Below are 25,971 nucleotides of genomic sequence, written 5' to 3'. Positions count from 1 at the left end.
TGCATGAAAACCCCATTTTCACATAGCACGGTCCATTATCTAATAATTCATTATCATACTGAATTATGATTAAAATCATTTCACTGGAAAACGGCTGTATTTATAATACAAGTGTTTCACTGTAATGATGTTTAATTTGTTATCACTAACCACCAACATAGGAAGTGTACATGCATACAGGTATAATGAATTATTGCGCAGACTGATTATTTTAATAAAACGATTATAATAAAATATCAATATCGTATAATTATTTATTTAAACCAATTTAATGTTGTTAGATTGCACCAGAAGAATGATGCTTATTGAGGCACTCTAGAGTCTGTTTTCTGGGTACTTTGTGTCTTCGGACAGGATCTTGATAACTCTCCCTTAATGCCAATCTGGATCTATAAGCTAAATGGACGCCCTATCCAATAGTCCAGCACAATCTTCTTATATAATCAATAACTTTAATATTTGATGATTCTAATTTATTTGCTTAGTTACTGTTTATTCATTTTTATGCTCCCCGAAATTTTTCGGGTAGCATATAGTTGCCAGTTTGAAATTCCTTACTTCCTTCCTTACTCCCTTCTGTCACACTTTTGTTACAGTTTCTCATAGCGCCTTCAATATTTTACCGATCTCTTTCCTATTTCGCATGAAGGTACCTTGCGTGGACCTCTAACTTATGTAAGTTTTGAGGTCACTGGGGTCAAGGTCAAGGTCACCGAGGCTGATAATATATTTTTTCCGTCACACATTTGTTACAGTTCCTCATAGTTCCTTTAATATTTTACCGATCTCTTACATATTTGGCATGTGGGAACCTTGCATTGACCTCTACCTTTTGATGAGGTTTGAGGTTACTGGGGTCAAGATCAAGGTCACCGAGGCTAATAATAGATTTTTTTCCTTCACACTTTTGTTACAGTTTCTTATAGCGCCTTCAATATTTTACCGATCTCTTACATATTTGGCATGTAGGTACCTTGCATAGACCTCTAACTTTTGATGAGGTTTGAGGTCACTGTGGTAAAGGTCAAGGTCACCGAGGCTAACAATATATTTTCCGTCACACTTTTGTTACAGTTTCTCATAGCGCCTTCAATATTTTAACGATCTCTAACATATTTGGCATGTAGGTACCTTGGATGGACCTTGACCTTTTGATGAGGTTTGAGGTCACTGGGGTCAAGGTCAATGTCTCTGATGCTAATAATACATTTTTACCTCATAGCGCCTTCAATATTTTACCGATCTCTTACATATTTGGCATGTAGGTACCTTGCATAAACCTCTACTTTTTTATCAGGTTTGAGGTCCCTGAGGTCATGGTTAAAGTAACCGAGGCTAATTTTTTTAAGTGGTTATTGTCCTTCCATGAGTAATATGACAATCTTAAGATTTTTATGTTTCTGTGATAGATCACGGGAACTTATTATCCGAAGTTTATGAAACAATGAAGTATCCTTTATGGTGGGCATACCTATATATGTCATATTGTCCCACTAAGTGAGTTTTCAAGGACTTATGGCCCCTCGAATAATAATCAGTTTCCACAAAATTAATACCTAGATTGACAAAGCGCATCATCGGGGAGCATCCATCAGTTTCACTGATATTCTTGTTTGCCACTGTTTTCTGAATGAATACACTAACGATTGTTAAAGTGTATTTCTCCTTAAAAAACACTTTACTAGAATATAAGTATGTTTAAATGCGATTTTGAGTATGCTGTACACATATTTTCAAATGCAATAATAAGCATTTTGCAAACAAGTAAGAAGAAGACGAGAACAAATACACATGTGCATTCATTGTGCGTTGAAAAAGTGTCGCGTGTATACAAATGCCTATTTAAGAGCATAAGGCCTAACATGGCTTACTTGTTGTGTGAATAATTCATTTTGTATTGCCATTACTTAAAAAATAGCTACCCATACAGTTAAATATAATTTTAAAGCAATCAAACGGTGTAAAGTAAATTAAGACATCAATCGAGGCATTATAATGGCCTTTTTTAATGTAAAATAAGCTGTTTTACCTGAAAATATAAGTAAATTAGACACTTGCATTAATAAATTAATATAACACCCAAACTGGATATTTAATTGGATTTTTTATATCCACAAACAATGAAAACTTATCCATGCGCGCATCAACACAGTTTAAAACACAGTCATAATGATAAAACATGCACTCATTGTGAATGATTTTGTCATAGCACATTGATGTCCGTTCCAGGTATTAAGTCTAAATCCTAAATCACTTAATACAAAGTTAATTATTATTCTTATATTTCAAGAACACGAAATAACTTCAAAGAACTTCATGCAATTCTGTAATAAGTGCACAATTTATAATTGCTATTTATTCTTTTCTAAGTAACACATTTATCGTGGTTCTCTTGATGCATTTAAAAAAGAATTATACATATATGTAATATCACCGTTGTTACACCCATAAAATAAGGATTTAGACTGACTTAGTAAAACAATAATCTCTATTTTTTAAGAACTTGCACACAAGTAATTCAATGTTATCTTGATTATGGGTGTCTGACGTTTGGAAATCTACTGCAATAGTGATTTTATCTATTTCAATGGTAAATTTTGGCTGCAATAGTCGTAACTCAATCGAAGCATAGATCAAATAATTTTACCTACATGGATTGATCAAAATTTAAAATATATTATTTTATTATGTAACAATTACATTGCCCTTCCGATAACGCTTTTAAACTCCGCTAATGTTTGAGATCACCATCCCAAAAGTTTGTGGCGTAAAATATTTGCTTAGTCTGCTAATTTTTTCGTAGGCTTGGAATGTTGCTGATGTCATTAAAATGTAAACAAATTTAGCGATTAATATTTAATTCAGAAATTTAATATACACGAAGTTAAGAAATAAATATTTATTAAATAACCATATACGAAAAGGAATATATGTATGAAATGAGCATTAATCAATGGAAAAACCAAAACAAATACAAATTTGGGCCGCTACCAGTATTTGCTTAACTTCAGACGAACACAGATTAAAACAGTAATGATAAACATTAAACTGTGTGATTCAGATTGCTGTTGCACTGATATTATGCAAATAAGAGGTAACAAGAACAAAAAATAAAATCATTTATAACAGCATTATGTAAACAAACCAAAAATTGTTAATTTATCAGGTATTCGAATTTCAAACAGCGATTAATCCATCATTCCATCCAGCAAGTCTCAAAACACAATGCACAACCAACGCATCTTGTTTCGTCTCACCCAGGGACATAAACAAACTAATATAGGTCCCTACACACACAGCTGGCAGCGTCTCTGAATATTGCCTAAAAGCAGCTTCCTCAGCTTAAAATTCCGCTTCATTTTATGATTGTGTTTTGTAGTAGTGTAAATTACAGGTCGAATGTTTTATGTAAAATCTATTGTAAAGGCATTTTAGTGCAGAAGTTGTAATTGTAGTATTGATTTTTCACGTCAATGCTTGTTTGTTTACTTGTGGTCGTTAACATGTTCTTGATTGTTGTTTACTGGCAAACTATTTTTTATGTGACAATATGCATGGACGCTACCGGATGTAATCAAGCCGCTTCGCATTTGCATATTTTGCTACCGTACATCAAAAGAATTAAGCCGCCGCCGCCATTGGTCTCACTACGATTTTAAAACAGGAGTCCTTTGACTCCTAACTGGGAAAAATTGCACCATGTCTTTAAATTTTTTAATAAAATATATTCAAATAAAGAATGAATGAAAAAACAATACATATTATAATTGTTGGTTTCATTATTAAAAACCCAAATACAAAATGCATTAGGAATCCCACTCATTATTTTCTCTTTATTGTTATTTGAATAAAAAACATGTAGAACAAGAGATGTGTTTGTCAGAAACACAATGCCGCCTACTGCGCCGCTTTGATTTTTTTTACCTTTGACCTTGAAGGATGACCTTGACCTTCCAGCACTCAAAATTTGCCGCTCCATGAGATGCACATGCATGCCAAATATCAAGTTGCTATCTGAAGGGACATAGAAGTTATGAGCATTTTTTCGAGACCTAAACGCGAAACTTAAACGCAAAACCTAAACGCAAAGTGTGACGGAAGGACGGACGGACGGACGGACCGACGGACGCACCGATCACTAAAAGCCCTTCTTCCGGGGCATTAAACTATAAAATAAACAACTCTCTTAAGGCATATGTACATTAAAGTGCTTAAAGTGATATTATGGGCATTTTTCACTGTTGATTTGAGCTGAAAAGAATTAACAGGTCAAAAGAGTTTGTTAAAATGTGGTTACTGACCAATTACCTGCAACTCATCTTGCTACCAGTTGTTTATAAAAATATATTTTACATTCGATATTCTTACGTACCCATCCAGTCCTGTAAGCCGAAATGATCCGTAAAACGAAAATGTGTCGTTGTGTCTTTTTGTCGTATGAACGAATCTGCACTAAATCTAAATTTAGTATCACATCGTACATGCATGATTAGTTGTCCAACGAAAGTACGGTTGATATTCAAATGCATTATTTTTCTCATTCCGGGATAATGTTTTAGTATGTTGATGCTGCATTTACAAATACAAGTGTATATGAAGTGAAAACACCAAAAATAAATAACGGTTGCGATAGACACCTATGAACTGTTAGGTGCCCAATATATCGCTTTAATATATTTACATATACACCCCACTTTTATACATATTTTTTTCAAACATTATCATTACCTTGCCATAATAATTTCATTTGAAAAAACAATAAAACCACTTAAATGCAAAAGTCTTTTACAATCAATTAAACCTATGCCTCAAAAACTGCAAGTTGTGAATGGCGTTGGAATACATCAAAGGTCTTTGATGTGAAAGCCGAGTTAGGACCAGTTTCTAGGAAGTTAAAATTGTCAATTTGTAACACATCAGCAAGTAGCGATTTTATAAGGCATTAATCAATACAACATTACTGCAAGCATGCTCATACTGTCAGATGGTGCATTTATGCATAGTTTCATAGAGGATGGGATGTGAGAAAAAACTATCGGACAATCTAGAAAAAATACTGCATTTGATAAATTGGATTCTGAACAGGTGTTAGGAAATAAATTGTGTTGGCTTGAATTTGAATAGATGGTTGCTTTACAGGTATTGTTTGTTAATGGATTGACTTGAAAAACCCAGTAATGCAAAAAGGTGCGTCCTGGGGACTCTCAATTGGTTTTCAATATTCGTCATATTTCAAATGTATGCATACAAATACGTTCTAGTAATCGTTTCCGAGAGCCTAAGTTAGCGGTTGCTCGGATTTTTGGTATCTGGTTTATATTTTCTTATTTGCTTTGCATGTGGCGTAATAAATCGCCCATTGGTTCCAAAAAGGTACCATGTGCCTTATAATTTTAATTTCACATGATACATGAATAATTTTTGCACCAAGGGAGCGCAATAGAATATATGGTTGTTGAATTGTGATATCATGTGATATCAGACTCGTCAATTATGGCGTGTTATATGGCTCGACAAGCCTCGCCCTTTCATACGCAATAACAGCCTCGTCTGATATCAAAAGTCACCTTCTCTGTCTTTATATACTTGTTAACCCAGTAATAAATTGTGCATGATTGTATTACGTTTCTTTATCGTTTTAATTTTAAGACACAGAGTAATGAAAATCTTTTTACATAAATAACATATGATTAACAACACAGATGACCAAAAAAATCAAATAATGTTAACATTACTGTAGCAGTAGGCTGCATACATATTTCAGATTTATTTATTCAAACATAAAACCACATAATCAGAAAATGATTATAATAGTTTTCATTTGCTTCAAGCTCAAAAAAACATCACTGTCACCATGAATTACCATTACCTTCATGCTCGTGATGAAAATATTACATTTTGATTTTTAATAAAAGGAGATATTTTTTATAACCCTTTATTACAACTCAATAAATAATGTCAGCATTGTTGACAATTTAATTGGGTCGCGAAAATATATGAAAATATCAAAAGAAAACTACTTGCAGAGCGCTTAATCATCCTTCCACACCAGATCTGTATTTGTTAACATAACAACTGTCTGCCATTATTCATGTTAAATTTTATCATCATTGAGGACAGATAGTCTTTTAAAGTTCAGAAATCAAATCCAAAAAAAAATAGGTTTTCCCGTGCTTTATATAAGCCTCGTTTTGAAATAAAAGTACTCTGCCTTTCCGCATTCAAAAATGAGCTTAATTTTTAAATTCTATAGTTATTCTGAATTAAAAATCATTATTTTGCAACAAATTTATTACCAAAGAATTCAGAAGATTTAAATAAACAATGGGGATATTGATTTCAACGAAGTGTGCTTGATTCCTACCAAACGTGAAACAGATGCTGTTACGTTAAAGATATTCTTCACATGATGTAACTCTCATCTGGGACAAAGGGGCATTTAGTGATCCGATAAAAATGAATGACTCTGAGAATGTTTGTACGAAATCTGATGGCTTATAATTCTCCAATAATATACCAGACCAGATTTGTTTGCTATTAATTAACACAGACTACAATTATAGTGTCAGTTATGAAAATCGCAACTTTGATAAATTGTCGCCTTTATCGAAAAATTGTGTCGCAAGTTGGGGCAATGACGATTTTCAGCGAAACCCTTGGAGATGAATTTTTGATCATCAGTCTTTGAATTATAAAGTACAACTGTCAAAAGGGGCCATGCCATTTATCATCAATGCCAATTAGTAATCACTCATATATGTGGATGAATACAAGATGAAAATTGTATTTTTTAATGTAATAAGAACTGCACAATTATCTGTTATCACATCTTTATCCATATAGCAACACTATAGTATTATATGATGCGGAAATGGAGAAGCATTTAAATTAATGAAGTCAAAGTATAAAAATAAATAATAATGCTATTCATAAATTATACTAAACATAATTAATAACAATAATAATACACGCAATGTTAATTTATGACATAAATTTAATATTGAAAATGTTCGTGGTATTTAACATGAATATACCGAATGTATAACAAACAAACAAATAAATAAATCATTTTATTAATGATAAACATAGACATTAATTTTAGTAAAACAATTTTTATGTATTATCTGTCATCTTAGATCTTTTAAGGGTGTACTAAAATAGGCTATACTAGTATGTATTCAACTTGTAAAAATACTCCGTTTTCTTTGTTCGAATCTTTTTCTCAAACTTAACCAATATTTACTGGTATACATCACTTAATGCGATGAATCGCGTTCAACTTTCGTTTTGGTAAATTTTGTTAATATCTTTAATTCATTTTTAAAAGTTGTAAATGATATAGTTAAATTATATTGAAAAAGTAAACTATGGGTCTAATAGGTCAAAGTGCATAACACATGAACGGTGAAAAAGTTTGGCGCTAATTAAACGCTCGTTGTTTAAAGCCTTATAACAAAAGACGGATCGTTTTTTGAAAGGAAAAGACAATATGGCTGTTATTTGCCAAGAAATCTATATTCCGGAGATTTACTATTTGTATAATTGGCTTCAAATATTGTTCGCATGCAGAACGATTTTCTCTTACAGACATAGACGAGTGTGTGGGCAATCCATGCAAGAATGGAGCCACGTGCATCAATGGGCAGAACAAGTACACGTGCACGTGTGCTGGAGGTTGGCAGGGAACCAATTGTGACCAAGGTGTGCACATCCGTTATTTAGCTAATGTTACGCAGTCTGTAATTTTACAATTCACAGATTAATTTCTTAATGTGTTGTGATATTTTCACATGCACAAATGCAGTCACTTGGTTATCACATAACAAAAAATATTCTCAGCACAATATATGATGCACCATCGACCAAAAAGCTATGTAAATTTTCCATTCGCAAATCGAATTTTTACCTGCATTTCAAGACACGTAATTATTTGTTAGTATCCAACTATTTTGATATGATACACGTTTTACTTAAATAATCATAGCTGTTATATAAATGTGAAAACATCCAACTGTTATAATTCGTAGAAACAGGTACTTACTGTGGGTTATTACTGTTGTTGTGTGTATTTGTTTCATTCTGTTTATTAACGTTGTATGGGGACTACTTTTGTTTCGGTAGACATCAACGAGTGTGCCACCAACCCGTGTAAGAACGGAGCCACGTGCAACAATCTTGTTAACATGTACACGTGCACGTGTACAGGAGGATGGCAGGGAACCAACTGTGACCAAGGTAAATTTTTGTTATAGAATATTCAGACGTATTGCAATTGTAAGCAGCACATTCAGTTGTTCATTTTGTAAGAGAAGAAAGTAATTTGTTCAATTATGATTGGCTTCAAATATGATTGGCTTCAACAAATTGTCGCAACCTGAACGATTTCCAATTACAGACATCGACGAGTGTGCCACCAATCCATGCAAGAACGGGGCCTCGTGCATCAATGGACAGAACCAGTACACGTGCACGTGTGCTGCAGGTTGGCAGGGAACCAACTGTGACCATGGTATGCGGCATCTGTAACGCTGTTTTTAATTTTACAAATACAAATATTTAGTTCTTAGCGTGTTTTTGTAGTTTCAAATACATACATGCATAAAATGTGTTATAAGATAGCACTCATACTTACATACTAGGCAAAATATATTATGCACCACATACAAAATGCTATGAACAATTACATTAAAGAATTCCACCTTAATGTAAAAACACTTAATTATTTGCATTTTCCCAATATTTTGGTACGATACGTGTATTACTTATTGCGTAATGCGAGGGAATAAATTCGCATACAATTCGACGAACTTTTCGTTGCGATTTATTTTGCCATTTTAGCGCAACGCTTTTCAAGTCCACAAACTATTCTAAACAACAATATACTTTATTCAGTCGAACAAATATACCCATGACTCATGTACAGGTCAGGAGTCCTGTAACTTTAATAAACACGTACGATCCCTCAAGCTGTCTGGTGTGTTCTGTAACTAAACTTATACAAAATGTTAATATATTTATATACCATGGGACACCAAACGGAAGTAGGTCTTATTCATGGCGAAACGCGTAAATTAAACTGCAGAGTTCAGCGTATCACAAAAGCGTGTAAACTTTAATGACATTTTTGTCTGGGAACGGAAGAAATCTGATCTGTTCATTTATTTGTCACTTGTCACGTTTTATACATGTAATTTGTTTGAATATTTGATCGAAATTTGGGTATTACGTTACAATCTTAAATAATCAAAGCTGCCATTTATTTGTTTAAAACACAATTGTTTCATTTCGCGTGTAGAAAATGCAACAGTTTCATTATGTGGATTATAACTGGTGTTACGTGTATTTGATTCATTTTGTGTTCGTATTTTGTGCAGGAGGCCATTCAGTACAAATAAACCTATTGTCATTGTCATTATCATTGTTCATTATTTTGATTACGTTTGTTTCGGTAGACATCAACGAGTGTGCCACCAATCCTTGTATGAACGGAGCCACGTGCATCAATGGGCAGAACAAGTACACGTGCACGTGTAAAGGGGGATGGCAAGGAACCAACTGTGACCAAGGTTCGTTTTTTGCAAATATACATACATCTAAAATTGTCAACATGACGTTTTAAAAACATATTCACAAAGATTATGTCATTTAAAATGAAATAAAAAAACTTCTCTATCAAGTAAAACAGATATGTAATTCTAACAATTAATATGGTGGTTAAATCATTTTTAAGACATCAACGAGTGTATACAGAATCCCTGCAAGAACGAAGCTACTTGCAGTAACCATGACAACGGCTACACCTGTGCATGTACCGCTGGGTGGGTGGGTCAAAATTGTGACTCGGGTGAGTGTCCACATGTTTAACGACGTAACGCTGACGTTTGTGAATATAGTTTTGCACTAGTCATTTTTTGTGTTATGATACACTAATTGATCGAACAGATTCAAGTCGATTAAAGATAAAATCACGTTATCCTTAAGAGTATCATTCCCCATAATCGTTTAATTATTATGTTATTGACCTATGTTTGATTGTCACTTTTCAAAGTTGAAAAAAGAATTGAAGCAGTTGAAGACATTTTTAATTTATAATAGACGATACGTTACTTACCCATCGTTTTATGTCAAAAGCCTTGCTTCACAATATGTATTGAGTTATATTTTACTTTATGTTACTCATTTATAAAATAGTATATGTACAGTTTGTAAAGTGTAATTGTTTTGATTCCATACGTATGCCGAATCGTAAAATTAAGTTCACCGGTCTTCATTCATTTACATTCTAATTTCATTACATGTTATATTTTTTATCTATTTATATGAGATGCATCTATATGTATGGCGTGATCATTGATTTAAATGGCATGTCGTTGATGTAGGGCTGTTGTCCATTTCTGGCATTAGTATGTGCACTTAGTATTGCTTAACCAGGAAAAGCATACGTATCCTAATTGAACGCCGTAAATGACTGAATAATGTTTTAAAAGGCGAAACGTCTATAAAATAATAAGCAAACACTTCATTAAGGTTTCTACTTTTGTTTCGTTTCATGTTATGCTTCATGCAATTTAATTAACAGAACAGAACAGAACAGAATATTTATTTTGACTTAAGCATAACAAGCTTATCGTCATATACAAATACATGAACATTTTACAGACATGCGTGATGGATACATAAATTATGAAAATGTTCAAATTACATACATCAATTAATAATCCACTTGTCACTGGAGTGTGAGAATGCTCTAATTACAAGTTATAATGTGACATGGAATACATCAACAACAAAGTTACGTGTTACATACATGGTTAATAACAACATGTAACGAGCATAGTACACTCAATTGTTTGTAGAAGCTATAGTACTTCTTAACAAATCATGTGATAATAAACAAATTGTTTTCTCTTTTTTTTAACACGTTATACAATAGATGGCTAACTTTCTAAGTGTCGTTTTCTTATTACTATTTAGGAGTTTAATAAATCTAAACATACTAGGTCGCTTGTAATAGAATTCTGGAATATATTTGATTCTTTCTTCTAGGTATTGCGGACATATTAGTATGAAATGGTACTCATCTTCGATATCATTACAGTTACACATGGGGAATAATCTTTCGTTCTTGTCAATATTATTACGTCTGCCCATTTCAATTAACAATTTATGGGATGAGGGGCGCATTTTGGCAATAATCCTTCTATGTTTTTTTTTTGTTTTCAATTAGATCTAAATACGGTGAAATTTCGAATGTAGGTTTTAATTCTTAATACATATATATAGATGGTGACGAATCAATGTTAGTCCTCCATTCAGCTACATACTGATCTCGCAATCTTATTTTTAATAAAGGGATGAATTTTTCGATATTAACAGATTCAGGGAATAACCATACATTTCCAAATCCTGAATGGTTAAGTATATCGCGAACTTTTGATGACCATTTTACTGTATTATTTCGTTTAACAATTTCAGATCTTTGCATATTTATAACAGTGTGTAGAATACAGTTACTTTGTTTTGTTTGATATAATTTAAAAAAATATTAAACAATTCTAAAATAACGTCCAATGATTAAAGGGAAACGACCAACTTCCGCATACGATGACAATGAATTAGTTGAAATCTTTACATTTAATAATCTTTTACAAAAAAAATTGTGAACACGTTCATTATTATTGGCAGTTATAAACCCAATACTTCACAATTACAATTCAAAATTGACACAACATATGAATCGAATAACTTGAACATGATGTTTATTGGGACTTCCATATCTTTTGTTATAGAGAACAATCTATTCATTGCTCTTGTCGCTTTACCATACAAGGTATTTGTGGCTGGTATGTATGATCCGCCACTAGATAGGAGTCATAGGACGATACCTTAATAATTAAAGTCACTGACTATTTCAATTTCATTGCCTTTGAATGTCCATTTATAATTATTGTTCATGACGCCACCCTTTCGAAAAACCATTATCTTTGTTTTATCAATATTGACAGTTAAGTTCCACTTATTACAATATATTTCTAGGTTGTTTAAAGGTTCCTGTAAGCCTTCTTTGGTATCGGCGAAGATATAGAGAATACTAGGTTAGCGTTGAATACAGAGAAGTTTATGCTGCGAGGCTTCGAACGCCGGGAGCGCGAGCCTTGGCGAGCGCTTTCGGTGTTCGAGCCGAGCAATATAAACTTCTCTGTATTCAACGCTAATCCTAGTATTCTATTTATCCCATTTGATTTTTTGTCAGCGTGACATTTAACTAACCTTAGCCTAACAATTAGTTTAATTCATTCTTAAAAATCGCTTAAAATCTAACAATTGTAACCATGCATAGTGATATAAATGTATTTGTTCTGGTACGCAAAATAGTCTTAAAAAATTCACACACAAACTGTAAAATTAGTAAAAATAATACCATATGCCTCGATTCAATTTTACGAAGCATGCGAATCGTAACACATTACGACCGCGAAAAGAAGATTTTACTGTACTATAATTCATTTTATTTTCGAAAGAAAATGATCAAAATCCAATATGGCGGCGATTGCTACTGACAAAATGATGTCGATGTCAACATAGATTCTACATGTACACTATCGACGAGTAAACAGACAATTGCAGCGACTGACACTTAATTTGACTTAATATGCAGGGCAATACGTTTTCCGACTTCGGACGACGAATTTAAGGACGCGCAGAACGTGTTTTTATATAATGTTATGGGTATGCCGTGTGTGATCCAATGCATCAATGGCCCCCATGAAATCATTTCCCCGAAGACATGGAACGACAAAAGAACAAACAAAAACCAAAACACGTTCGAACTAGTATCTTACCTTAAATTATCCTTTAAAATCCATCCAATAATCCATTTAACTCAATAATTGGCGATTTTGCATCTAAGGTCTTTAATAATTATTTTAGCATAGTAAAATAAAGACCCTTATGCCATCCTATCACTATTTTCAAATGAATTCGTTAAACTTTCTTATTCGTCACACGCTACGTCATGTACTCCATGAACATTACTGCTGTTAAAATGAACCGGAGCAGTTTATCAAATAATAGCCGTTGGTAAACTCGGATGCATTTGCAGATTTCTGCATACAAACATAATTATGTTTATTTAATATATAAATACACAAAGAATGGAAAACATTCCATTACACAACAGATAAATCAGTAGATAATACCCGTGTACAAAATGGGACGTTCTGAATTCCAGTGTGGTGCTATTTTTACCATCTTATACTTTACACAGCTCTATGCTTAACGTGAATTAAATCGGATAGCAAATATTGCAGATTACTTATGAATTGTGCGATATTTGTATGGCTTGTTGTACATTCTTAAATGTCAAAAGTTTATGCATGGATTATAAACAATGCACAATACACGAAATAAGGAAAATGTGATTAATTGACAATTCAAATACCGTATGTCGATATACAGTACATGTACATGTGAAATAAGTCGCGTTTATAATAAATCGTCATTTTTGGGGGGGAAATGACGCAATAAGTGTCATTTTATGACGCCATCAATCAGCTGATTCATTATACGGATGGCAAAAAATAATGTCATATTACTAGATTTAAAGGTTGAAGGTCGTATAATTTTGAAGCTAAAGTTTTCTCGACTTTATTAATTATGAAAAATCTTTCAGTGGTAAAGTAAAAGGTAGTCCGTGCACGTGCCCTGTGCACGTGACAGGGCACGTGACAGGTATATCCCACAGTGTTGAATACAGGTAAGTATATTCCATAAGGTGTTATACCGTCAATGTCGCGTTGAAAATGTGATAAAACTGCATCGTCCGCAAATAGGAGTAGATAAACCGATAATTGATCAAGTGTTATACCAGCGTTTAATCCGTTTTGAAGACTGAATTCTATATCATTCACGAAAAGTGAGAACATGATCGGCAATGTTATTTCACCTTGCAATAAGCCGACGTTGCTACTTAATAGGTAAACTAGAAAGGGAACGCATGTGTTTAACTTGGAGTTTCACATTATTTTACATCGAACGAATAATAGTCATTAACATGCCATCAACTCCTGATCGAATCATTTTTTACCAGAGCTGCTCCCTATTTATGAAGTCATATGCCTACCGGTAATCGACGTAACAACAGAATAGCTTATTTTTTACTTATAGCTGTTTCTCCATTAAAGCATTCAGGATAAAAATTGCGTCAACTGTGCTACAATTCGGTTTAAAGCCAAATTGCGCATCCGTTATGATATCATATGATTCTGCCCAAGATTTTAGACGTTCATTTATAATCTCGGTAAAAGGTTTAGCAAAGCAGTGTTACAACCCGTTTTGCAATAAACCCGTTTTGCAATAAAATTATTGCAAAACGGGTTGGAGTGTCTTATTGCAATTTTTTTTTTAAACAACCCGTTTTGCAATAAACCCGTTTTGCAATAAAATTATTGCAAAACGGGTTGGAGTGTTTTATTGCATTTTTTTTTAACAACCCGTTTTGCAATAAACCCGTTTTGCAATAAAATCACCACACATTTATTTGCAATAATTTCATTGCAAAACGGGTTGGAGTGTCTTATTGCAATGAGAATTTTGTATAACAACCCGTTTTGCAATAAACCCGTTTTGCAATAAAATCATCACTCTTGTATTTATTCAAATGGATTGGAAAAGTTAAAAGTGATGTTCAAATTTTGTATTTAAATAATATTGTTTTAAAATAGACAAAACTGTGAGTTAAAACTTAAAATTAAAAAGCATGGAAGGTGGTGAATTTCGAGATTTAATACGATAAAACAAAACAGAATGTGTGTCGAAACGTGTTGAAGTGTCTTCATGCAACGTCAGTTGTGAGTTACAAACCGTTTCGCAATACAATCATCACATATATACTATTTGTTTCAAATTGATTTGAAACGGCATAAAGTAAGTTTAAAATGTCGCCTGCAAGGTAAATATGATAAAACTAGGCTGAATGTATATATTTATGAAGTGATTTTCACCAATTGGGGAATTAAATTAAGACAACCCAGAAGTGCAATAATTTTATTGCAAAACGGGTTGGAGTGTTTTATTGCAATTTGTAATTTGTATAACAACCCGTTTTGCAATAAACCCGTTTTGCAATAATTTTATTGCAAATCGGGTTGGAGCGTCTTATTGCAATTTGAATTTTTTATAACAACCCGTTTTGCAATAAACCCGTTTTGCAATAATACAATGACACGTGTATTAATTAATTCAAATTGATTGTAAACATTAAAAAGGAAATTTAAAATATCGTTTTTTTTTTATTTCCAAATATGGACAAAACTGTTAGTTTCCACTAAAAAGTAAAAAGCATTGAAGGCGATGCATTTCGAGATTGAATGCGATAAAACAATACAAAATGTAAATAGAAAGTGTTTCAACCTATTTAGTACTGAAGTGAAGATAACGCCGAAATGCAATAATTTACTGAAAAAACGTGTTGAAGTGTCTTCATGCAATGTGAGTTGTGTGTAACAAACCGTTTCGCAATAAAATCATCACATATATACTTTTTTTTTTCAAATTGATTTGAAACGGTATGAAGGAAGTTTAAAATGTCGTCTGCAAGGTTAATGTGATAAAACTAAGCCGAATGTATATATGAAGTGATTTTCACCAATTGGGGAATTAAATGAAGACAACCCAGAAGTGCAATAATTTTATTGCAAAACGGGTTTATTGCAAAACGGGTTGTTATACAAATGTCACATTGTAATAAGACACTCCAACCCGTTTTGCAATAAAATTATTGCAGAACGGGTTTATTGCAAAACGGGTTGTTATAAAAATTCAAATTGCAATAAGACAATCCAACCCGTTTTGCAATAAAATCATTGCAAAACGGGTTAACAATTGTATTCCAAAACTGGTTGTTATAAAATATCAAATTGCAATAAAACACCCCAGCCCGTTTTGCAATAAAATAATTGCACTTCTGGGTTGTCTTAATTTAATTCCCCAATTGGTGAAAATCACTTCATAAATATATACATTCAGCCTAGTTTTATCACATTTACCTTGCAGGCGACATTTTAAACTTACTTTATGCCGTTTCAAATCAATTTGAAACAAATAGTATATATGTGATGATTGTATTGCGAAACGGTTTGTAACTCACAACTGACGTTGCATGAAGACACTTCAACACGTTTCGACACACATTCTGTTTTGTTTTATCGTATTAAATCTCGAAATTCACCACCTTCCATGCTTTTTAATTTTAAGTTTTAACTCACAGTTTTGTCTATTTTAAAACAATATTATTTAAATACAAAATTTGAACATCACTTTTAACTTTTCCAATCCATTTGAATAAATACAAGAGTGATGATTTTATTGCAAAACGGGTTTATTGCAAAACGGGTTGTTATACAAAATTCTCATTGCAATAAGACACTCCAACCCGTTTTGCAATGAAATTATTGCAAATAAATGTGTGGTGATTTTATTGCAAAACGGGTTTATTGCAAAACGGGTTGTTAAAAAAAAATGCAATAAAACACTCCAATCCGTTTTGCAATAATTTTATTGCAAAACGGGTTTATTGCAAAACGGGTTGTTTAAAAAAAAAATTGCAATAAGACACTCCAACCCGTTTTGCAATAATTTTATTGCAAAACGGGTTTATTGCTAAACGGGTTGTAACATAGCTTATCAGTGTGATTCCCCTGTAATTGTTAGGGTCGGAAACATCTCCGCGTTTATAAATTGGTAGAATCACTCCGGACGACCAGCTTTTTGGAAATAGTTTAGTATCTAAAATGTAGTTAAATAATATTTCTAAAGGTCTGGCTATAACATCGATTGTTTCTTTGAAATATTCGTAAATAATATTGTCATGTGAGGCCGCTTGATTATAATTAAGGCGCTTGATTCTTTTTTTTAATTTCTTCTAATGAAAAAGGTTTATCAAGTTCCGGATAGGAGCTGGTCTGATTTTCAATACGATCGAATTCATGTAGGAATTCGTCATATTCCTTACTGTTAGCATTGACATCAGTGTCAGAAGATAAAGTGCTAAAGTATTCGTAAAATTCATTAATCGAGACATTTTCCGCGTTCGTAGATGGTGATTTCGGCTTAAATAATTTCCAAAATTCACGTGGCGCTTTACGACTTGAGTCATTCATCTGTCTGCCTTGTGCACGTTTATACCTTGATTTTGTTTGTGTACAAAAATACTTATAATCCTTCTTCGAAGCAAGCATTGTAGCCCTCGAATTTTCATTTTTATGTAAATTATATTCATACAATCTTCGTAAATATTCCGCCAGCTTTTGTTTGCATTCATCATTAAACAAGCGTTTTTTGCTCTTGTCATCTGAAGAGAAATAATGATTTTGTTTATTATTTAGTCGTTTAAAAGACGGTTCACCGCGTATATTGAGAAAATTAGTAAATATCGATACCAATAAATCTGGGTCGCAGTTTGAGTTAACGCCTGATTGCAAACTGTACTCTAAATCTAGAACCTCACCAGCTATATCTTGTAAAAACTGGTCTTTAAATTCCGAGTTCCACGCGAAATGTATTTAATATAAGTATCTTTAAATGTATAGATGTTGACTGGTGTGTCGGAAATCCGTGCCAGAACGGAGCCACTTGCACTTCATGGCAGACAACATACCAGTGTCAGTGTGTAGCTGGTTGGACCGGGAGCAACTGCACGAAAGGTGGGTTTGTTGATAAATCCGGCTTTCTAATAAAAGTTTTCCATTTCGACATTAAACATGCCAATTGATGTAGAAATATATTTTTATGAGCTAAAATACACAAAAACAACGTGTTTTTCGAAAACAATGATAATAAATAGTATGGTTAAACTATCGTATATAGATGAGTGGACATATAACCAAGGTCCTTGTGGTTACTAGATGTATGAAATACCCACGTATTGGGTATTTTGATAAGTAATATTCAATTCGATGTTTGAAATACGTCATTAAACAACGATTAATACATTTACTGATTGTGCCATAAAACCACGTTGCCGTATTTTTATTTATAAACACGCATCAGAATGTCAAAGAGCATTGTGTTATTTGTGATATATATATAGGGAATGTTTAGCATTGTTAAAGAGTAGTTGTAAAAAGCTAGTTCTGTTCTCAACATGTATAGTTATAAGCAAGTGCCACGAATGAATGTCAGTGTTTGTTCTGCTATGCGTGTACTCTTTTCTACCCTCCTGGTACATTCACATAAAAACTTTGCATGGATTCTAAAACATAACATATATCTTGTTGCGTGCTTAGTTACAATTCTTATTTTATTAATACACCAAATCTAGGATTTCTGTTTGTACAATATGAGGGCATTTATGGTAATCTATATTATATTGTTAAGTCTGTTTAAGCGAAGGATCAACATTTGGTTTAAATACTTTGACTTTAGATGGCACTTTTAGATATCAACGAGTGTGCCAACAACCCGTGTAAGAACGGAGCCACGTGCATCAATGGGCAGAACAAGTACACGTGCACGTGTGCTGCAGGTTGGCAGGGAACCAACTGTGACCAAGGTACAGTTACATAATTGAAAAAAATGTTCATCAGAAGCAATCTGTGTAAAATAATATACATTATAAAAGAATTGCAAATAAATAAAACAAATATTAATCGTAACATTGTCTTACGCCTTTAACGTTGTCCTATGGGTTATGTACACTCTATCATGTGTACAGATTAAGGTTCATGGGGGGGGATAAAATTCATTAAAACTTCGCTTTGGTTTTTCTTCATTCATTGTGGTACAACATGGTCAAACTATATATCATTTTAAAGCTAAAGACGGATAGAATAACATACACACATTTTTTACGTTCAATATTTGTGTGCTTTATTCATATTTTGGTTTAAAACCAATACATTTTTACACTAATTTACAAAAATATCAATCTAAAGTTAGGAAGGACATGCACTACCTTAAGTTGAATAAATACAAAGCTATATACATATACACGGTCAAGTTAGTAACATTTCACAGAAAATCATTGTCATAAAACAACAAATGAGTTTTTATTCAACTGCCTTTTTTGGGTAAATTTCCTAAACGAAGTTCTAAAAATAACTAAAACGTAATTACTTTTTTAAAATCCAGGTATGGTGGATAATAAGAGTCACAGTTCTATTTCAAAGGCTAAACAATTTTGTTATTTACCTATCAACCAAATTGCAAATTTTAAACCATCTCAAATTGAAATAGATTGCAGACGACATATAAAATTGTAAAGGAATAAAAAGAAATTTGCAAACCGATTGATTTTATATTTCGATTCCTTCTACCCATTTTGAAAGCGTGGCCATCGCTGTGCTCCGTAGAAAAACGTGCAAAACAAATCGGTCGAAACCACGTGCAGTGTTGAGAAAACCGGGTATGTGTATACACAAACCTGAGAAAACACATACTTATTTTGACAGTTGGGTGGCAACTAGTAAAACAAGTATTAACATTAATCAGCAAGAGATCGCACTAAATAACAGAAATGACCACGTAGAGATATCATCACTTACCGTATTTCAAATATTTTCGAGCTGAAAATTGTCCCCCACACGTTCTTTTTTAGTTTATTTGTATTGTTTTTCTGGAGCCGAAGTGCATCTCACAGAATATCCATCCAACTTCCGTTGTTTTCACTTTCGTTATTAAAAACTCCGTTTAAAAGAATTATTTCTACTTTTTGATTGTTAAAGCGATGTATTATTATATATTATCAATAGAATAGTATACCGTGATGAATTGAACGGAGTTACGTATCGATCTTTCTGTTTGTCTGTAAGCGTACTATTTTATGCGCAATAATATAAGATAAGATAAGATAATCTTTTATTATAGTGACATGTGTTTACGTACAATGTGTTGACAGACATATATACAATGCATAAAAGAACACCCGGCCTAATAGGCCTATAAGTCACCTTAACGGCAGTGTAACATATAACGTGATAATTATTATACAAATGGACAATAAAATATATAATAATATAATAAGTAATGTGATTCGACAACAATTGTTAACATTGGACGTTGAAATGCTTCTTACATAGTTATTCTTTTGAGTGTTTATGAGGTCTGATCGTGCAGTTTGCAAACATCAACGGAAAGATTACAATCCAATGCATTTGTCATAGTCAACCGTTTGGAATGTCAATTAGGCGATGAGTGAGTTTTTAGTATGTTTCTTTCTATTTTATTAATTTAAAAATTGCTGCCCCCATGGTGATGAAATGACATGTGTTCGAGTTTTGATATTTCTAGATATGTAAACTTTTTTTACTATTTAAGCATAGCTTGCCCTCGTCGATGTCGATATTATTCACTAGTTATATAATTTATAATTTATAAATAAGTGGAATAAACATGATTCAGATTTTTGAAAATAATGTTTATTTTAGTGTTAAAATCGCTTTGTATTTTGATTGATTTTGTGGATGGTATGATACGTTGATGTACAAAATTGGTAGCAGTTTGAAGGAAAAACATCCTTTAAAACATATATGTATACATTTTTAATGTGGCACTCTTCCTTAAGTCAAATTTTAGTTCAATGCTAGGGGTCCCACATTTTTCAAAATGAAGCCTCTACATGAACCTTAACTTGAGCTTCTTATCATGACTGCAAGTGAATCAAATGCTCATAGTTTTTCTTTTACTAAAATTATCATCCTCATTATACGACGCACAGAGTATTTTTTAACATTAAACATTTAATTATATGTTATTTCCGTAACGAATCAAACATGAGACTTACGTTACTGACTATATAATATTTGTATATGATTGCACACACATGTCTTTTAGATATCGACGAATGCTCTAATAGCCCGTGTCAAAACGGCGGCACGTGTATCAACGGACAGAATAGTTTCACGTGCACATGCGGGGATGGCTTCAATGGAAACACGTGTCAAAATGGTGAGTTACTGCATGTACTGTATATGCACTTTATTGTTTGTATATTATTTTATTAATCAAATGCATATCCTTCAATACAAAGAATACTTATGAGTATTATTTTACAGCCGGGGACGTTTAACCTTTATGATTTTGTAAATATTAATTAATGTTTATACCAAATGATTTTAGCACCAGACAAAATATAAAATATACATTTTTGTTCAATACAACGCAGCCGGGTACAATGCAATTTTGGCGTAAATTTATGTTTAATTGTGTTTTGATTTTTTTGTTTTATGTTATCTTCGTTGAGTGTGAAGCATTGTTTTGCCTGTGATCAAATTATTTATAAGAAATGTAAGTGTTTTTGTCAAGCTTAAATTCAACGTCATACCTACCCATGTAAGAAAAAAATTGCCAAATCTGCATCAATATTTCCTGATGTTATACTGTTTCCTCCGACCTCTACCAATATACTTTATTTGCTTACTTACAATGTTCTGTTTCCTGGCTCGATGGACTTAATGAAAATTAAACACTGTGAACAGTATGTTTCATGTGTGTTTCTAGTTGGAACGGGCTGCAGCGCGTCCCCGTGCAAGAACGGAGCTACGTGCACATCCGCGGGTAGTTCATTCACGTGCTTATGTACGTCGGGATGGGGAGGCACGAACTGCGACCTGGGTGAGTCGGTGTAGAGCTAGTCGAGGTATTAGTTTTACCTAACCCAGTTTTTATCGACTAGTGTCAGATAAATTTTGTCTTTGATTGGCACCGATTGTTGGAAGTTTTAATGCGGTCGGAATTAGAAAAAAAGTGATAGCAATGCAATCTGGTGATTTTATGCAATAAATTATTTAACGTGCTGTGTGTTTTGAATTAAGATTTAAACAAAAAATGATACTGGATCCCTATGGTTAGTATTCGAAAGTTTACTGTGTTTTACAAAACCGTCTCGTATACTTCGAGTTCAAATATGTACATAATTACTTTTTATGCTCCCCCCAAAAAATTAGGGGGAGCATATAGTCGCCTCTTCGTCCGTCCGCCCGTGTGTCCGTCCGTGCACAATTTTTGTCCGGGCTATTTCTCAGCAACTAATGATCGGCATTCAATGAAACGTTATGGGAAGCTTCACTACCAAGAGAGATGTGCATATTATCAGCGGGTTCTGGTCGGATGATTTTTCACAGAGTTATGGCCCTTTCAATTTTTCCATTAACTGTACATATAGTGCAATTCTTGTCCGGGCTATTTCTCAGCAACTAATGACCGGAATTCAATGAAACTTTATGGGAAGCTTCACTACCAAGAGTAGATGTGCATATTATCAGCGGGTTCTGGTCAGATGATTGTTCACAGAGTAATGGCTCTTAGAAATTTTCCATTAACTGTACATATAGTGCAATTCTTGACCGGGCTATTTCTCAGCAACTAATGACCAGAATTCAATGAAACTTTATGGGAAGCTTCACTACCAAGAGGAGATGTGCATATTATCATCGGGTTCTGGTCGGATGATTTTTCACACAGAGTTATGGCCCTTTGAAATTTTATATAAAAAAATTCTTGTCCCCCCAACTACTGTGCCCTCAAGACGTTTCCTTTTATCTGAATATATAGTGCTATATTGTGACGAAAAAAAACTTTTGGGGAGCATCACCCGTCTCCGACGGTTTCTTGTTTATTATTGCAACAAATACGCAATGGACTGACTATCAATTTACTTTACTTTATTTTGTTTTTATAATACATTATAATTAGTTATGGATAAAGTCGTGTACATGTGTAGGCAAACAATATTTATTCCTAAATAAAGTAATGTTAAGCTCGTCGAATCAGTATCAGTTCAAACAAGTAATATTTTTAGTCATTTGACTGATTTTAACATTATAAAACTAATATCATATGTGTCATTTCGTAAACGTACATACACGAAACAACACATTTGGACATTTATACACACATACAATTACGGTAATGCTTGCATTCGTATACAACAAAACATACTTAAACATACGCGCTTATAATAAACTATGTTTATTTTCGACAAAATTAAATGTACCTCGGCGGACCATCTTAAATAACGTTAGCTTGTTTAAGCCCTGTACAATACTTTTCTATTTAGCATTTCGAAAAACTTAAATTGTAGAAAAGGTCAACGGCCAATGGGGACCATGGACTAACCCTAGTGAATGCAGTGTAACCTGTGGGGAAGGAATAGCCACGAGAGCAAGGTTAATCTATTGTGACTCAAAATCCCTAGCTTATTTGCGTTTACGCGTATCAAATGTTGGCATACCACACCGATTATAACAATAATGCTCTTAAAAATAAAACGGTATAATTGGCATTAACGGTATAATTGGCATTAAACCGTGATTAAAACAGTCAGAATATCCAGCGCAAGACTTTATAGATGACGGAAATGCGCCGATTATTTTAACATGTGCCTAAGCATTTAAACAAGATGAAGTATAACTTAATATGTATGTTTCAGGACCTGCAACAAGCCCCGTCCGGCGAACGGTGGAGCGCTTTGTGAGGGCAATCCTTTATTGAAGGTCAAATGCGAGAACAGCAAGTGTCCATCCGCTGGCTTTGGTAGTTCATACGTGAACGTGAGTTATTGGCATCTAATATCAGTATATTAAAAATTCAGAGATTCTCACATACGCCTTACTAGGGAGGTTACACAAATTCATCTTGTTACGAAACATCTGCTTTTCTATTCTGTGTGAATGCTACTTATTGGGGTCCTACTTAACGCTGTTTAGACACACGAATACGCACAGGGACCCACACAAGCAAACGAGATGGCTCGATTAAAACGGTCAAAGTAGCCATGCCTGTTGGTAGTGTCAGTGACTGTCCTCGCACATTACGTTATAAAAATATTCATTGACACCCAGCATGACGCTGAATGGTTATTTATTAAATGCAATAACTGTGTTTAGTAAAAAACCATTCAGCGTCTTGTTGGATGTCAATGAATATTTTAATTATTACCACACGTCAATTTACAAAATAGTACGGACAGAAACGGCATAAAAGTAACTTATGTTAACAGAATAACTAAAAGCATTTAATAACAATAATATGTGTTTGCTTTTGGGGTATCACATAATTAACTGAAACATTTGACGGTATTACTCTGAAAGCAGACAAACATCATCTTTTGAATTGAATCGCTTCATCTATAAATTTTAACGTGTCCAACGTCTCCAGAAAATTGCATTTGAGTACATATCCTTTACCATAAATGTGTCAAACTTTTAAGACAGTGCTTACTTTTCGACATACAGAAATGTCCGAAGAATTACTTCACTTGCGCAAGTGGAAAAATCACGTGCATCGAGGACTCATTCGTCTGTGATTGTACAAATGACTGTGACGATTCGAGTGACGAGCAGCCGAAATGGGCCGGATGTCAGTCCTTCTGCGCAGGAAAGAACGGCGCGCAGGGTGAGTAGAAACTTTTTACCATTATGTGTGCAGTATGCGATATTACTTTGTTAAACTTTGCGATCAATAATTGAGCTATCCATTGATTGTTGTTTCTTTATGAGTAAAATAATATCACAGCAATGCATAACCCTATCGACAAGTGTACCATTCTTGGACACGCATATATTTACACCAACAGATAGGCGGTGCAATCCAAGATTTCGTCCACCAATAAGCTTAAAGACTGAAGAAATCTCTTCGGTTGGCCAAAGATTATTAGTTGTTCGACGTAAATCGATTGAAAAACTTATTGCTAGCACAATGGTTGTATTTGTTGCATTTACATTGTGTTGCATTTTATCGCAAGATTAAATGCATATTTCAGGTCAAAGTGCTACGTCAGTGACGATGCTGATGACGTCACTTCTCGTTGTTTGTACGCGGTTGTTCAGCTAAGCGTGCTCTGGGTTTCGTACAACTTTGTGGACTTGAAATGTGATCTACATGCATTGTAACTTGTTAAAATCGTATATTAGGAAAAATTGTTTTACCCTAAATGTATCTCTTAATTAATTGTTGAACACTTTGTGGGCTTGATTATTTGTTGGAGACTATTTACTTAAATATGTGTTGTTCTCTGTGTGAGAGTTTGTTGAATACGTTGTTACCTCACATTTGTTTTGCAGAAGCTATGTTTCTATATTTGTGTCTGATATTAGAATGGTGACTATAAATATTTGTTGGATACTTTTAACCATTAATATTTTTTTTATACTATCATGTATTGGATGCTTTGAGACTTTTAATATTGGTGTGAGCTCTAATTTTGAAGATTTTGTGCAGACTTTATGACATTTAATATAAGTTAATTATTTCGTGACATTGCATAGTTAATAACGACTTCTTTATCTTGAATATATGTTTGACCGTCAATGATTTTTAAGTTTTAATCGGTTACTTTATGAACAAGAATATTTTAATGCATAATGTGAACGTCTCTATACAATATCTTTATAAATGGGATAGATTGCTATTTTATGTTTATGTTAACTTTAAATCAAATATGTGTACTATTTTACACCTTCTGCTTCGTTTTTTTGATTGTGAGCTTTTAATGTTTATAATATTTGTAAAATTAAAACAGCGTATATATACTTAACTTGCTTTCTTATCGGAGATTTAAAGGGTGAATGATTTCAAATTTGATATCAATATCACGTTTGTATCTGTAAACTATATTGATCTGAAAACATTTATAGAAATAAGATGCATCGTAATTTTTTTAACTGTTTGATATCTGTAGTTTTTCATTTAGCTCGAATAATTACTTTAATATTATATCGCCAAATTAAATTTAGACATTGAGTAATACGGTAATCCAAAATGTGTTATTTTAAACAATAGTTGTTTTCCCATCAATAAAAAAACCAACCGCTAAACATGTTCCTTTTAATAAAAAAAATCAGATTTCAAATGTAACGTGATCAGATATAACTAAATGTAGCCATATTAAAGACGCCAATTGGTTTCTGGAACACTTTGACATAGACGCATAGTTAAAGAGTCTTAACAGGACGAACAGGTAAGAGCCCGTTTTCA

The 25,971-nt window shown here is 33.3% G+C and overlaps 1 protein-coding gene across 1 annotated transcript; it reads left to right on the top strand.

Moving 5' to 3' along the window:
- Positions 1-5,177: 5,177 nt before the first annotated feature.
- Positions 5,178-25,555, top strand: LOC127878250 (fibropellin-1-like). Its single transcript, XM_052424770.1, has 14 exons — positions 5,178-5,187; positions 7,570-7,701; positions 8,122-8,235; positions 8,396-8,509; positions 9,453-9,566; positions 9,731-9,844; positions 17,589-17,702; positions 18,437-18,550; positions 20,830-20,943; positions 21,496-21,609; positions 23,078-23,162; positions 23,426-23,546; positions 24,231-24,390; positions 24,758-25,555. The coding sequence occupies exons 1-14, from the start codon at positions 5,178-5,180 to the stop codon at positions 24,826-24,828; spliced, it is 1,491 nt and encodes a 496-aa protein (XP_052280730.1). The 3' UTR covers positions 24,829-25,555.
- The last annotated feature ends 416 nt before the right edge of the window (positions 25,556-25,971 follow it).

The sequence above is a fragment of the Dreissena polymorpha genome, chromosome 4, assembly GCF_020536995.1.
Source record: "Dreissena polymorpha isolate Duluth1 chromosome 4, UMN_Dpol_1.0, whole genome shotgun sequence".
NCBI lineage: Eukaryota > Metazoa > Mollusca > Bivalvia > Myida > Dreissenidae > Dreissena > Dreissena polymorpha.
This window is presented reverse-complemented; position numbering and strand designations above follow the sequence as displayed.

Bases quoted from the DNA above. Each gene is read 5' to 3' on its own strand.
- LOC127878250 (XM_052424770.1), top strand. The intron at 17,703-18,436 runs GTGGGTTTGTTG...TGGCACTTTTAG, and splicing joins CGGGAGCAACTGCACGAAAG to ATATCAACGAGTGTGCCAAC. The intron at 23,163-23,425 runs GTTAATCTATTG...TGTATGTTTCAG, and splicing joins GGAATAGCCACGAGAGCAAG to GACCTGCAACAAGCCCCGTC.